The following is a 12,295-nucleotide window of genomic DNA, read 5'->3' on the forward strand; positions in this document are numbered from 1 at the left end:
GTGCTAGTGAGTATTTAAACATCTTATACAAAGTGGAAAAGCTTCAATAGGCAACAGAGAGAGACCTACTGCAGTGGTTAGGGCACTCATCTGGGAGATGAAGGGAGCAGAGCAGGGATTTGAATGCCTTAGTGTGCTCAGTTCTTTTTTTTTTTTTTAGGTACTCAACTCTCCCCAGCAATGTACAGGGAGCCTGGGTGCCTAACGCAGGGCTGTTCATTCCACTTGTTGGCAGAGGGCCTAAAGTTAAGCACTGCTAAGCATAGCGTTTGGGGTTTGGCCCCTAGTCATTAGGGTGGCTGCTGGTGTTGTAAGGATGCTACTGAAGTGACATGGTTTTGGTTTTTGTTTTTCCCCTCCTTAAAGGTGAACGGTTATCCAACACTGTTGCTTTTCCGAGCAGGGGAGAAAGTCAGTGAACACAATGGAGCCAGAGATCTTGAAACGCTGCATAAGTTTGTTTTGCGTCAGGCAAGGGATGAATTGTAAAACACACATGGATACTTCTGCCCTGACTGTTCTTGTACACTAATGGGGAGAGTTAAATCAAGTTAATGTTATTGATTTTCAAAGGGCGGGGTTGGTTTTTTGTTGTTTTTGAAAACTGAATGTACTGACTTGTGGTATCTTCCTTGTGTGTGTGTTTTAAAGCCACACCGTACTGACTTTTTCATTGTTTGTCAAGGAAAACTGGTAACAAGTAGTTACTGTGCAAATTGAGTATTTTCAGCATCAGTATTACTACATTTCTACCTTCCCTGTTGAGATATAAATGGTTTCCTTTGAGCCTAAAATAGATGAGGAAAATCAAGTTAAGGGACTGGGTAAACTATTTTTGTCTTCAGGTTGAATTTGGGTAAAGGCTTGCTACCAAAGTACAGCTTATAAAGTGCTCACCATTACTAGAAAGGTGCAAGCCACAGCTGTATTAATAAATGTTGCCTTTTCAACTGAAGCTAAAAACTCTGTCTTAATATAGCAGCTAGTCAAAAATTGGGAGGTTGAAAAAGAAAACACACCCCTTTGGAAGATACCAGGCCACTGCTAGCTGCTTGTTTCCTGTTCATATTTCTCTAGTCATGGGAGGCCCTAGCCATAATGAAAGTAGTGGTACTTTTACTATGTGCCTGAATATTACTGATGCCATAGGAGATGGGGGATTTTATAACAGTTCAAACAGGACACTTCTCTTCACTGCTAGAGGAGAGGATGCTATCATAACAACCACTTCATTATTTTCCAAGAGATGTCTACCTCTTTAACACATTTAGAAACAACTGGTTGCAAATAATTTTCTGTACCATATTTCTCTTGCCCCAGTTTACTGCTAGAACCACTCATCTGACTTAAGCAGCAGGAGCAGCTGAACTCATGGGGTTTATTTAATAAGCAGATTGATACTTCAAAACTGTTTCTTGTTCCTTAAAATGAGAAGCAAAACTCCTCTTCAATACCACTGCAATTCAGTTCCTGTTGCTACCTTTGAATGGGAGGACCATACACATTGTTGCCTTGAATGATGACCTACCTGATTGTGTGAGGTGTTCTAATACATTAAAGCCAAAGAATTTACAATGCAGACACCGTTAGTTTGCTAATGTAGCTGATCTTTTCTTCTAAAGGGCTAAATTCTGCCCTCATTCATGCATCAAAATTCATTGACATCTCTGGGAATTTCATGTGTCAGCACTTTGCTCTAAGTCAAGTTGTTGTTTTGTGTCCATATGTAATAGTGAAAATTCTCTTTAAATCAGTAACTTACTCTTTCTGGCAAGGACCACAGGTTCTGTTCAAACTAAAATTGGGTAAGCATGGAAAGTGTACAATGAGGGCTAAATATTATATGGCAGATGTATTAGATAAAATGTATAGACATCTGCCTTAAAGGAAGCCTTTATTAATGTTTTTTAAAACTCTTGTGAAGCACAATCTCATGAGTAGCCCCAGCTTTGGCTCATGAGTTTCTTGTATAAAATCAAAGTAGTACAATTGTTTACACTGAGACTTTCTAAATAAAAACTTTTTTTAAAAAAGCCCAGTCTTTCTATAAATGTTACAGCACAATGATGACAACTGCAATAAATTATAGCTTGTATTTACAAGAAGCTTTTTTTAAATGCAAGAGTTAGAGATAAGTGCATGTAATACAAGTTTAACATTGATCAGAAAATTCATTGTTACTATTAGCATTGGGAATAAAACTAATCTATTAGAAGCTATGGCTAAAATGTGAATATACCCTTTAAACCAACTTCTTAAATGCAATTTCCTTTTTGGCCAGATAGTTTTACATAAACTGCATCTTCACTAATATGTCCACTCTCCAACACAGGAGCTGCTTCAAAATTTCTGTATAAACTTAAGTTGTAGAATTGTCCTGATTGCAGCTGCCTCTGTGGTGGTTCAGTTGAGGAGCAAAGAATGTTTGGAATAAAACAGAACAGGCTTAGTGGATGCATCGTGCAGGAGTTATAGAATCTAAACAAGGTGGGAAGCTGCACAAGAACAAATTTATAAATTCACTGCCTAGTTGGAACATTCATCTCAAGAAACCAGGCAGGGAGTGGCTTTGTCCTTATGTAACTAATACATGGTGCGGTTAAATATCTAGTCAAATCTATGGTTCAGCATGTGTGTTTGGAGAATGCAGAGGGTCAAAGGCTTCCTTTGGCACAACTGACGTTGCTCTTTATCAAGTTGGCTTCTGGAAGAAACCACTCATACTGATGTAGCAACTATTAAATAGAAGGCACTTCCTAACATTGGGGTTGTCCAACATAAAATGCATGATGGTAAGGTATTAAAAGCATAATTTCTATATTTTACTACTACAGCTTTGCTTTTTGTCTACAGGAGACACTTTTTCAAGGCTTACATGTAGCAGATGGTGGTTTGGTAAAACTGAAGTGCAGACTGACCAACTGACAAGGTCAAGCTCCTGTTTTAAGTTTCTGCTACTCTCAGGGGAGTTTAATACCATACAGGGAATGATTGAAGCTAACAAAATTTGTAGGGATGGATTTCGTTTTTGCAAGCCTTACAGTTCGTTTTTGCAGATCAGAAAGGCCGCCATGCTGTAGATCAGTTTTTTGGTTTTTTTTTTAAATCCAGCACCTGTTCCCATTACAAAGTTGAGTACATATCAATGAAGAAGTACCCTGCTGCTTCCTCTGATGCGCCTTTGTTGACTTTCTCCAAGGTCAGGTAGGTATAATCTAGAAGTTCATGGTAGAATTGCACAGTAGGTCTGGATGAAGAATGTTTGTGCGTCAGTGACATCCGCATGCTCTTACTACCATATTCCTATATTTTTTCAAAATGACATTCGAGTTATCATCAAAGTAAAGAACTGATATGGCATTTAGTTTGGTAGGTGCACAACAGGGTTTGGGAACGTATTCAGGATTCATAAGATGAACCTGTTTAAAAAAAGAAAACAATTTGATTGTACCAACTAATCTGATCTCCAACTTCACTTGTAGTTTAGCACAAGTCTTTCTATATACTCACCAAAGTTTGTACAATGGCATGATTGGTGGCATTCATGTGTGCATTGAGTGGGAAAGAACATTCTCCATCACAGTAGTTTGCTGCATAGCCTTTTGGTGCAATTATCCAATCCTTTGTTAGGAAATAAACAGAAAATATTTCAGTGGAATTAGTTGCCTGTTTGATTTTTGTAACAGATGGCATATAGAGGTAACAGTATGCAATTAAGCCTGATTAAAACTTGTGTCAACTGTTGATGGAAAATTGGGATTTTGTCAAAATTGTCATAAAGTGTCACCGTGGCATAGAAAACATTATTTTGATCAAAAAAAAAATTTGGATTAAAAAATACCAACACAGTGCCTTAGACTTCCGCTCTTGGGGTTGGGCTCTCTAACTGAAACTGCATCTCCCATGATATACAACAGCCAGGGACTCTTATGCTGCACTCCCCGTGCTCACCAAAAGGGGTGAAAATGTATCCTGGGAGATTTAGTCCAGCCAGAGAACATCCATAGAGAATGGGAGCATAGGGCACCCATCAGCCACTGTGGTGCCATTTTTAATTTAGATAGTTCAGCTTTTGGCTGAAATACTTCAAAGTTAATTTTTCCGTGGAAAACTTCCCACAAGAGTCTTAGTTTTCACTGAAGCTCTGCACACACAAAGTTCTGACTACCTCTGTATAATTTGGTTGAAAAATCTGAGAGCCCTGATACGCTATGGAAGAGAAGGTAATAAATTTGGCATTTTGAAATGGTAGCATATAATTTGAGTGCTGTAGAAAAAAAAACTTATTTTTCCTCACCCTTGAGGAAACATGATTGAAATACAGAACTACTGCTTCCTACCTGTACCCCACTTGCTTAAGATATTAACATTGTACATTAAGTACACACACCAATGCTATCTTTTGCTCAACATTCTGGAATGCTGCATTTAAAATGAACCTCATAATCTGTCACCAAATTTAAATGCACATAGTATTACTTTCCTGATACATATTTAAATTCAATTTGTGAGATTGTTTCCCCAGCAACCAGCTATTTCAAATCAATATCTACTTTAGTTTGAAGAGACAGTAATACTTATTTAAAAGGACAGTTACAGGTACTGTGGAAGCTACCTGTTATAAATTTGACTGCTGGGTGCTGAATTTGCCAAACATACAATTTGCATTAAACCTTGGGCTCAAGGTTTAGAATAAAAATAGTAATGCCCTCCTACGTGTTACCTACTTAAGAAGTTACTTGTAGATGTTAACCACTGGCACATGCTTGATCATCATGTTTTAGACACAGCCCTGGGTAGGGCTTGATTAAGGTATATAGCCTTAACTCCCATCATCATGTGAAGAAACCAAAAGCTTTCTTTGTGAAAAACACGCATCTAGCCCTCATGCTTGTGAAGAGATACTTGGGTCATGGTTTTTAAGTTTAACGTGCAGTGGGAGAAGCAGCAGCCTCCGTGACCCAGTGAAGAAGCTACCTGCCCTACATCCCCTCTGTAACGTAGTCAGTCAGATGGGAGGAGGAGCTTGAAGGCCCTGCTGCACACAACTCATCTGCCTTCCCCTGCTGCCCTAGGGTCTGCTCCTTCAGCTCCACAGATCAGATTTAAGGGGAAAGGAATGGTACTTGAGCCACCCACCTATAATGCTTAATTTACAATGTCACTCTTGGTAATGCTGTTCTTCATATTATAGTCCCCCTCAGCTGGTTTTGAGCAGCAGTGAAAGTTAATATTGACCTTTAACACAACAGTGAGATGAGTTTGGGCAGTTCACACCTCCCCGAGCTCCTCTTTCAGGTTGGCTGCAGACTCAGTGTATTGGTTACATGCAGGTCATATGCTGACGGTTTTTTGACAAGTTTACTTTTAAAAATAAAGGGGGACTCTGAACAGGATGGCAGCCTCCAAAAGTACCGGTAGTTCTGGGTTGTGATCCATTCCAATTTAAGCCTTGACTACACTTTAGTACATTGGCCAGCTTCCAGGGTGATGCAGTGCCAGTTGTGGAATTGTGTGCAAGCTACATGATACCCCGGCTATGCTCCCAGGATGACTACACTTGTGTGTAGGGTTAGGAAGGTTTGCACTGAATTAGTCTCAAAGATTTTAGCTGTCACCAACTAGCCCTTGATTTACATTAATTCTTTAAAATTTTGCATCACTTTTGTAACAGGTAAACAGACAAGAAGAAAAAATCTATGAAAAAAAGGATTCTTTGAAAGGGTTCCAGTTTGACATTTTGTGGCCCACGAACAGCACTGATCACAAAAAACTTACATTGGTTTAAAAAAACAATTTTAGATAAATCAATCTAGTTAAAACAGTGCAAATCTACTGTGTGAACACACTTTATATCCAGTTTAAACCAGACTGGTAGTTGCACTAGTTTAACTAAAATCAGTTTTTTCTATGAGCATACTGGGTCTCAGGCTAGATCTACAGGCCTAATTACTAGCCTGCTGTCCAGCAATAGGATGGCTGCATAATACAATACCATATGAAATAGTAAATATCTTAAGATTCCCAAAGGAAATTTGGTGTTCTATCTAATCCGAAAGCTATCAATATTTGATCTCCTCAATGACTAGTTTTAATGTGGTGGCACAAGGGTCATTTTAAAGTGTCTACTGGAATTACCATAACATTGTTTAGATAATATTTCATAATGTCTAGCTTACTCAGAGAGAAACATTACACACCTGCCATCCCAAATCTTGGAAGCTAACAAAAAGTTCATGCTTTCGGCAAGCTGTTTTTAGGTCACTGCTGTTGTAATCTGTTAGGAGAAAGAAAACAACCCACTTAGAAGGTAAATTTTAGGCAATCATAGCATCATTCTAAAGAGCTGCCGGATACATTTTTCCTTGCACTAAGTGCCGAACTGTGAGAGGTGATGAACGCCCTCAGCAAATGAAGAGAAGAAATTACAGAATTGGAATTGGGCTTTTCAAAGGAGTCAGGCACCCAACTCCCACTAAATTGGGATTTGGGTGCCTAACTCCTTTAGGCTCAATTGAAAATCTCAGCTGTGGTGCCAAATTCTCTTGTCCCTGTGAAACACTTTAAAAGTGTCTGTTCCCACTAGTAAACACAGGACTTGGTAAGCACCTGTTTTGTGCTACCTTCTTGTTAGAGCCTCTGGTTAGCAGATATGTTTATGCACTTTAGAGCATATTTCAAAAAATATTCAAGATCACACAGTAATTGCATCCATTATGATTTTTATAAGTGTCAGTCACAGCTTCAAATATATCCATATTTGCTTTGCATATCCAGGATTGCTAAGCCATGAGACAGTAGTTCTCTGTCCTTGAACACTATGGCTAGCAGCAGAGACAAGTTTTCCCCCTCCCCACTGTGGGACTAAACTCAGACTTGATAGGAAGTGCCTCTTTGGCTGAAATAGTAATTTAGTCCTCATCTCACCTTTGGTCTGAAAATTACTGTCCCAGCTATGGGATTCAGCCTACTCTCCAAACCTCACAATGCTCTAGGCTGTAACTGACATGGTATTTAAAGAACTTAATATTAAGTTGTTCTAATTGCTAACATAAATTGCACCTGCAGAGTGGCAGACACTGATCTTAGTGGCACAAGCTGTAGTAACACAATTTTGGCTACTTAGAGGAGGCTTGAAATGATTCTACAAAATTCAGGTTTTGATTTCCAGTGGAGTTTCACCATGTATATTTAGTAAGAAGTGCTTTTCAGCATGTGAGTGCCTGGAACTGCCGCTCAAAAGAGAATGGAGGAGTCAAGCACGGACAGAGAGGCCTTTCTCTTCCAACTTGCCAGCACAAATCCAGCCTGGGCTGGAAGCAACTGAAAGTCACCACCACACAAACCAACTTCACAACTAGAAATCTCAGCAATGACGAAAGCCAGAATGAGCCATGGAACCTGACCTAACTTTTCCATGTAGGGTTGGGACACTTTATGCTGCCCCAGTTACCTGGAGAGACAGAGCAGTTCAGGTTCCAGCCCTGCCCAGGCAGCAACATGGCAAACTCGTGCATTTATTTTTTAATGAAAATGATGGAATTCTGAGCTGCGCCTGCTTTCTCCTGTGGCTACATGCAGCTTGTTTCAGGGACAGATAAGGATAAAAAATGCAGTACTATTTTAATCCTCTTCTAACAGTCGCACCTAGAGGCCCCAGCACAACAGCCCCGGTCTGAGCTAGCACTGAACAAAAAAAAAAAACAGTAAAAAAGACTGTCTGGCATGTCTCTTATAAGCTCTTCGGGATAGTAACTAAGGATGGGCAGGGAAAATAGCACTATTTCCTCCATTTTACAAATGAGAAACTGAGGCAAAAAGAAACTAGAGGTAAAATTTTCAGAAGTTACTTTGGCACTTAAGTCCTATTAACTTTCAATAAGTCTTTGACTCCTAACTGTTTAAGGCATATTTGACAATGAGACTTACAATATCTTCAAAAGCACCTAGGTGATGTGCCCAAGGTCACACATTCGAACTGTGGTAGACCCAGGATTTGAAATGGCTTCTGAATACCAGTCCACTAACACTGCCTGAAAGGCTAATGCAGCTTTCCATGCACAGCAGCTGGGATAGAAAAATATTTTTAGTTACTGTATCCTTGGCTCTGAAGAAGTTTTAAAAACTACAAGTGCAAATATTTATTCAAAAGACAAACTAGAATACTAAGGCACATCCTAGTGACATTAAGGCAACAGCATTACAGCTGGGTCCTGTTAATGCTGAGGTCTCAAAAACCCTATACCTCAAAACAAACCTAGCCTCCAAACCACTTAGAGTTGTTTTTAGATGCAGTTTGGGTTTTAACTTCAAGGATTACATTTCAAACATTCAATAACTTCACTTCACTCAAAAAATTAATCAAGTTAGGAGAGCTTGCTAATTGGCTTCTGTAGAATAAACATACTCTATTCCAGCATCACATTATAGTGAAGACAGAGGTGGTGTTTCTATACAAGTCTCCTCTTTTCAAATCAGACAGACTCAGTAGAAATAATGTCTTCCAAGAGCAAACACCTAGCCACAAAATGATTTTGAGTTAACATATTATAAAGGGGTGGGGCTTTAAGATGATTTTGGTGCTCAGCATTAGTCTTCAATGAGAAATAAGCTCTCTGGCTTAGGAAAAATTTGCAGGGCTTGTGCTGGTAACAAAAGAGGTGCTGAGCATGTGAAAGCCACCATCTTTGTGACATTTGTGAATGGACAGAAATGAAAACATATTCTTGCCTTTTGTCAAAAGTAGAAGATGGGTCTGAATCAAATGTAAAAAGGTGGAGGGCAGGAAGAGTGAGAGAATATGAATGAGAACAACGGCAGAGTTCAAGCAAGAGAGGGCAGAAGCAAGAAATGCCAACCAAAACAATTTCTGTGAAGCATAGGCCATCCTGAATTTTCTCTTACTGGATGAGGTCATCACCACATGATGCCTCACTTATTGTTTATAAATCTATGTCTCCCTACTATGACCAATAATGCATGTTATCTGATCCATGTCCCTGAAACAACCATCCCCTGCCCACAAACAAAAATTGTCCTATCTTCCTCCCTCTTCAAAACCTATTTTCTCTTGCTCTCCAACAATGGCTTCTATTCCTGAGCCCACTACGCTCCCCTCCCTTAGTTTCTATTTTAAAATATCAGAACATTTAAGAGGTGCATGGTCTAGGACTCACTTTTTCATTTGTTTAACTTTCATCCCACCTTCTTACTTTCTCATCTCCGTATGTTATGTTTGTCTAATTTGCCCAGTAAGCACTTCAGGGCAGGGATCATTTGTTTTTTTTTGTCTCTTTAGAACATCAAACAAATAATGCTACGTAAAACTAGGGTTATGAGATGGCCCAAGTTTTTAGGGACAGTCCCAATATTTGGGACTTTGTTTTATATAGCCGCCTATTACCCTCCACCCCCTGTACCAATTTTTCCACACTTGCTCTCTGGTCACCCTACTTAAAACATCTACTAGCTAGCAATTCTCAAATCTATTATAATTGAATAGTGGCAGTTTAAAGGCTGGATCGGGGGGTTAGAAGCTCTAGACCTATTGAGTGGGTCCTCTTGATGAGAGTACAGTGGATTGGTCAACCCCCTCCCTTCTGGGGGGCCTGTAGCTAAAGCATAAGACTGGGAGTCATCAGATTGGGTTCTACTCTCAGCTGTGCCTTAAATTTGCTGTGTGACCTTGAGCAAATCACTCAACCTCTGAGCCCCAGTTCCCCATCTGTAAACTGAGGATTCCACCACTTACATAATCTTAGTGTGTGGTGTGTTGTGAAGCTTGATGAATAGTTTGTAAAGTGCTCTGAGAGTTTATACGGAACTCACAATTGAAACGCACAGGAGTGAGCTACTCCCCAGAGCCACACATTACCAATTGCAGATGAGAAAGACAGGCCCTCATAGGGTAGAGAGAGATCCACAGGTTTGGATATATTAGGAAAGCTTTAGATAAGTAGCTAGAAGTTTGGATGGTTAGCGAAACAGGCCTCTATGCCAGAGTCTCATCAAACCTTAAAACCCACATGATTTTGAGGCCCTGCTCTTGGGGGTTCATCTAGGTCCCCTTTGGGTTTAGCGAGTCTGCCCCTGTGGTTTAATAGTTAATGCCAACTCATTATTTCCAATGTGCTGTATTTTATCGCTTTGCAAGCTATTCTGTCTCAAACTGAAATTTAAGAAGCAATTCTTCATTTAAAAATACCTTCCAAGACAGCACAGTTGAGGTGACTTGTTTGCACTGAATGCTCCCTTAGTTCAACCCTAGAGAAGCCAAACACGAAACCAACTTTCTGGCGAGCACAGATGTCTCTTTTAAAGCTGGACACTGACATTTTTGTTGTTTAACGGGGAGGGAGTATATAGTCTGACCCTAATGATCTTCCTCCTACGAATACTTATGCACCAATCTTAGATTTCCTATAACTTCTCCCACGTTAAGTGCTGGCAGAGAATATATAAATATTTACTGAGGTTAATCCTTCTAAGAATACTCTGACTGCTCCCAAGGTGCCAGTTCACTGGATTCCACAGGATTATTAATTGCCACCATGCTTCTAAATGGCTTTGACAGAGGTCTCTGGGCCAGCCTCTTTCTCTCAGTGTTTGACTTAGGTGATTTGCCTAGATAAAGCTGGTGTAAACTGATCATGCAGTTAATAATAACCCACTTAACATGAAAGCCATCTGCTTGGGTGGGATAAGAAAAGATGACAGGTTTAAGTACACGCACACAGACACACACAGATCAGAAGCAGAGAGGAGGTGGGAGAAGTGCAAGCTGTTCTGACTGCGCAAGGCACTCCAGCTGTAATGCAGCTTTCTCCATTGCATGGCTCTCTCTCTCACAGTCACCTCCAGTCTGACAACATCAATGAATGTTATACTAATGGGAGATTCTAGTGCAAGGCAATTACGTTATTCACAAGCTGATACCTCTGTGCCATCCTGGACATGTCCAGCCTTATTTGTTGTTTTTATTTAGTGATGCACTAGGCATTAAGTACAAAATCCAGTTCTCAAACATGCATGCATTTTTCCTCACAAAAGTGAAAGGAGCTGTGCGCTTTGGGGGGTGGGGGTGGGCACTGCACTGTAAATGTGTTCCCTGATGTTCTAACGTGCCTCAGAGGGTACCTACCTTGAGATCCTCGTGACCTCTGTGCCTGAAACAGAGGAATGCCAAAATGGGTGTCACATGGGTTAAATTCAAAGTGGGAACTGTTGGCAATAGCCAGAAAATCTTTCTGTGTGAGCATTTACAATCTCAGGAAGGTCTTGGGAGCATTCTGTGAGTGGGCTTACCTTAATGGAGATCCCCTAATGATAACACACTGTTCTGTAGAAAGAACAAAGAGACAACACTTTGCCCTCTGAAGATCCATTACAGAATAAATTCATTAGGACCCTGATCAGACAGCAGAAACACATGTTTCTGACAGTCACCATAACTTCTGGTTAAAATTTGAGTCTGCACGGTCTTCGGGAGTCAGACCTAAATATACTGTAAGTGAATTGCTTAGCTTTCGACTCTGATCCTGACATGATCTGGTTTTAGATGAAAGGATATGCAAGCCCCTCCTACAGCCAGATATGCAGACAGACCACCCTTGCCCCCCAGTGCTCTAAGGCAATAGTTCTCTGCCTTGGCACACAGAAAATACTTATTCCTTAACCCCCGCTGCCCCTGCCAGTGCATCCTCTCTTCTGCAAAAGAATAGTGTTTGGCCCCAAGCATAGTTTGGCCCCAAGCATCAATCTATGATGGAGGATCTCATGTCAAAGCAAATACACATCTGTGTACATTACAACTTTCTCCCCATAAATTCAGTTCTGCTTTATAGGTCAGTCATAACATGTTTATAATACAGGGGAACTAACATTCTTGAGGGAAAAAAACACACCGTTCTTATTCGGTTTAGGTTCTTATACCCTACCCATCACCTGGGTACTGAGTCCTGAACAACATCTGAACATCAGAGAAAGCACATGAAGGCCCCAATCCTGTATTTGATAGCACAGGGGCAGACTGCTGTGTCTGCATGGAGCCCCACTGATTTCAATAGGGCTCAGTGCCAACACAGCCGTGCACGTCATGAACTATCAGTTGTAGGACTGGGGCCTTGAGGAGTCAGAAGCATGTGACAAAATTATTATGCACTGTGACTGAAACTGACAAGCTCCTTGCCAGTAGTGGGGGTAAGTATGGGAAAAGGTGCAATCCACTATAAAGACACCAAACCAAACATGTTAAGACTGAATTTTTGAATGTATCAACTTTACCAGGCCTGGCAAT

At 40.4% G+C, this 12,295-nt stretch overlaps 2 protein-coding genes across 2 annotated transcripts in view; one reads left to right on the forward strand and one right to left on the reverse strand.

Moving 5' to 3' along the window:
* Positions 1-3,658, forward strand: part of TXNDC5 (thioredoxin domain containing 5) — a 42,926-nt gene extending 39,268 nt beyond the window's left edge. The window contains exon 10 of the mRNA XM_045003747.1: positions 367-3,658. Coding sequence (XP_044859682.1) covers positions 367-489 — 123 coding nt within the window. The 3' untranslated portion in view covers positions 490-3,658. The remainder of the gene's footprint in view (positions 1-366) is intronic.
* The window catches only part of BMP6 (bone morphogenetic protein 6), a 167,710-nt gene continuing 155,781 nt past the window's right edge, over positions 367-12,295 (reverse strand). Inside the window, exons 5-7 of the mRNA XM_045003746.1 lie at positions 6,201-6,277; positions 3,511-3,621; positions 367-3,419 (exon numbers count right to left, since the gene is read on the reverse strand). Of these exons, the coding sequence (XP_044859681.1) occupies positions 3,270-3,419; positions 3,511-3,621; positions 6,201-6,277 (338 nt within the window). The 3' untranslated portion in view covers positions 367-3,269. The remainder of the gene's footprint in view (positions 3,420-3,510; positions 3,622-6,200; positions 6,278-12,295) is intronic.

Source organism: Mauremys mutica, chromosome 2, assembly GCF_020497125.1.
Source record: "Mauremys mutica isolate MM-2020 ecotype Southern chromosome 2, ASM2049712v1, whole genome shotgun sequence".
Classification (NCBI taxonomy): Eukaryota; Metazoa; Chordata; order Testudines; family Geoemydidae; genus Mauremys; species Mauremys mutica.